At 45.0% G+C, this 3,740-nt stretch overlaps 1 protein-coding gene across 6 annotated transcripts in view; it reads left to right on the plus strand.

Moving 5' to 3' along the window:
• The window catches only part of BRCA1 (breast cancer 1, early onset), a 71,937-nt gene extending 68,511 nt beyond the window's left edge, over window positions 1–3,426 (plus strand). For all 6 annotated transcript variants that reach the window (XM_010842466.1, XM_010842471.1, XM_010842469.1 and 3 more), the window contains 3 exons: window positions 289–362; window positions 1,252–1,312; window positions 2,212–3,426. In XM_010842466.1, coding sequence (XP_010840768.1) covers window positions 289–362; window positions 1,252–1,312; window positions 2,212–2,315 — 239 coding nt within the window. In that variant the 3' untranslated portion in view covers window positions 2,316–3,426. The remainder of the gene's footprint in view (window positions 1–288; window positions 363–1,251; window positions 1,313–2,211) is intronic.
• Window positions 3,427–3,740: the final 314 nt, after the last annotated feature.

Consider the following 3,740-nt stretch of genomic DNA (forward strand, 5'->3'; position numbering starts at 1 on the left):
TTTTTTTTTTTTCTTCCAAAGAGTTTCATTTGAGAGACTTTGACCTTATCTACCAAGTGGCCTTATGGGTACTGATAAGCAAAGTAGGTAGCATATCAGTGGCAAATTGACTTACTTTGTAGAATTAGAATTTGTAGTTTAAGGCCTTTCTGTCCGTTTGGAGTGGCAAAACACGGACTCTCCTACTGAGAAGTTTTCCTGTAAGCCTTCATCCAGAGGAGGATGGGGTAGAGAGCTCAGGTAAATGTAGATTACTATGGTGATTTTGAGTCTAAATGTCCTGTTTAGATCAACTAGAGTGGATGGGGCAGCTGTGTGGGGCTTCTGTGGTGAAGGAGCCCTCATCATTCACCCCAGACCAGGTAAGTGTTTGGTGCCCTATCAGGAAGGACATAGTATCCTGTCCTGAGATTGAGCAAGATAGAACCCATGAGTCCCTAGGAACCCCCCAATGTACCCTCAGGTGCCTTACCTCACCCTGACCCTTCTCTGACCTTATACCTGTGCCAGAAAACTCTATCTCTAAGGGATAAGGTATTTAGCTCCAGGTATTTAGCACACCTAGGGGATACTCGGAGAAGGCAATGGCATCCCACTCCAGTACTCTTGCCTGGAAAATCCCATGGACGGAGGAGCCTGGTAGGCTGCAGTCCATGGGGTCGCTGCGGGTTGGACACGACTGAGCGACTTCACTTTCACTTTTCACTTTCATGCATTGGAGAAGGAAATGGCAACCCACTCCAGTGTTCTTGCCTGGAGAATCCCAGGGACAGGGGAGCCTGGTGGGCTGCTGTCTATGGGGTCACACAGAGTCGGACACGACTGAAGTGACTTAGCAGCAGCAGGGGATACTCTTTCCCTCTGTGTGCATGTATGCTCAGTCGCTCAGTTGGATGCAACTCTTCGACCTCATGGTCTGTAGCGCGCCAGGCTCCTCTGTCCAAGAGATTCTCCAGGCAAGAGTGCTAGACTGGGTTGCCATTTCTTCCTCTAGGGGATCTTCCCAACCCAGGGATCAAACATGGGTCTCCTGCATGTCCTGCTTTGGCAAGTGAATTCATTACCACCAAGCCACCTGGGAAGCCCTCTTTCCCTCTGACCCTTCCTTTTTACCATGTGCCCTTCTCCCTCATTTGTGTGGTCATCTGCAGAGTATAGTCTGCTTCAGCAAACCATTGAGAAGTGGTGAAGTGACTGTTGCAAAAGTTCTGTTCTGACACCCTCAATGCTTTTTCCTTCCTGGGGGTGCAGGGTACCCACCCAGTTGTGGTCGTGCAGCCGGATGCCTGGACAGAGGATGCTGGCTTCCATGGTGAGTCTCTCTGTAAGCCTTCATCCAGAGGAGTCTGGGGTAGAAGGTCCAGGTTAAGTGTGCAGATTACTGTGGTAGGTTTAAATGTTGTATTTGTATCAACTGGGTGGAGGGTGCACCTGTGAGGGCCTCCAGAAGGCCATAGGCTTGTACCTGCGTCCTATGGGGCAGGATGCATTTTATTCACTACAGATTACCCAGTGTTTGATTAACACAGTTCTCAAAAACAAACAAACAAAAAAAAAACACAGTTCTCAGCACACTTTACATGCTCAATAAATATTTGTTGCATGAATGAATGAATGGCTGAAATGTCCTTTCAAAACATGATTGTTGTTTATTTTGTATTTTAAAAGTAGTGCCGGAATTGTTTCCCCGGGGGGGACGGTTAAACATGAAAATTCATCACATAAAATATAAATGAGCACAAACACAATAAAATAATACCAGTAAGCCCAAGATCGTCCCCTTGGAGAGGATCACCATAAAGTTCTTCGAGGCCTCTGTGTGTGTGTGTGTCTGTGTATACACAGGTATGTTTTATACAGATGTGATCATGCTTATCAACTGTTTTGCTTTTTCACTTAAGATATTGCAAACATGTTTCCACATCATTAAATTGCAATGCTGTTTTGCTCTTTCTGTTGATTTTTCCTTTAACAGATTGGAGCTCATGTTAGTACAGTTGTCAGAGGCTGTAGGCTTTTTACCAGTAGTCACTCCTGAGCTTCAGAGTAAGGTTCTATTAATACATCCTGAAGCATTGCTGAGGATCCATGATTTTGCTCCTGCCGGAGGAGCTCTACAAACTCATCCAACCAGTTGCCCTGAGTAGATTTAGAGTCTCGTCTGAGAAATGTGAACTGATACTAATCTCTGCTTGTGTTCTTTGTCCCCAGTGATCGGGCAGATGTGTGAAGCACCCGTGGTAACCCGAGAGTGGGTACTGGACAGTGTGGCCCTCTACCAGTGCCAGGAGCTGGACACCTATCTGGTCCCCTAGGTCACCCAGAGCTGCTGCTGATTCCAGCCAGCCGTGTATATTAGAGATAGGGCCTGTCTCTGCAGGACCCCAAGAATGAGCTTAAGAAATGGTCTTTTTCCAGGTCTAAGAAGCGCCTCTTCAGTACTTCCACAGCCCCGATTACTAAATATTTTATGTACATCAGCGTGAAAAGAACTTCTGACTCTGCAAGGGTTGCTTAAAGATTTTCTGCTTCAGGTCTCCCTTTGAAATCTGCCATGAGCACAAAATTATAGTAATTTTTCACCTGAAAAGAATTTAAAATAATTTAAACCCCACCAATTGAACAGGATGCTGATTCATTATTTATCAGCCCTATTCCCCATCCGAGGGTGAGCTGGAGGCACAGAGTGGCTGGCCTCAGGAGAATAGCTGGTTTCCCCAAATTTGTTTCTCAAAAACCTTGTGTTCTTAAAGGCCAAAAGTCAGATCCTTCAATGGAAGGTGAATGCTTAGGGATCTATGACGTGACTTAAAATCAGAACAGTCCGAGGGCAGCTCTCAAGTGTTGGAATGGAGCATTAGGGAGTGAATCCAGAGGCAGGTAATGGATATAATATAAAATTTGAGGATTATTTAGAAGAGAGGGGAGTAATACTGGCCCTGATCTCCTAAAGTCTGGGCCATAGTTGTTGCATTTCTGAAGAATTTCTCAGCACTAATGTGCTCTAAAACAGAATCTTTTCAAGAACTGGTGTCCAAAGAGAGTCTTCTAACTCCCCATTAGTAATAAATAAAATGTTTATTGTAGCTCTGATATGTGACCCATTCCTCTTGAAACGTAAGATCTCTGATATGAATATTTCATGTCCGTAAGATGACGGATCCCACCAGGAAAGGAGCTTTTTGCTTTCCTTGAGGTAATTTTTTGCTCCCTATTGCTGAACTATACAGATTCATAAATAATTTTGTTTGCTGAAGGAAGAGAAAGTGTGTCATAAACTCATGATCCAGGGCTGTTTATAACTGTTGGAAGGACTAGGTCTTCCTTACTCCCCCAGTGTGTGGGGCAGTAAAGACTTGATTATACAATATGTTTTGTAAATGTTGTATTTTCACCTGCAAATAAACTTGGTAGCAAACACTTCCACCAAGTCTGATGGCTCACTTGCAGACTTGCTCAGAGGTTTTTCTCACTGTACGTTCATCTCCTCTGTTGTTGTTGTTTAGTTGCTAAGTCTTGGGTCCAACTCTTTGTCACCCCATGGACTGTAGCCCATCAGGCTCCTCTGTCCATGGGATTTCCCAGGCAAGAATACTGGAGTGGGTTGCCATTTCCTTTTCCAGGGGATCTTCCCAACCCAGCGATCCAACCCAAGTCTCCTGCATTGGCAGATGGATTCTTTACCACTGAGCCACCAGGGAAGCCCCTCTCATCTGTTAAATGCGGGTAATAATAGTACC

This window comes from Bison bison, unplaced genomic scaffold, assembly GCF_000754665.1.
Source record: "Bison bison bison isolate TAMUID 2011002044 unplaced genomic scaffold, Bison_UMD1.0 scf7180017864180, whole genome shotgun sequence".
Taxonomy (NCBI): Eukaryota; Metazoa; Chordata; class Mammalia; order Artiodactyla; family Bovidae; genus Bison; species Bison bison.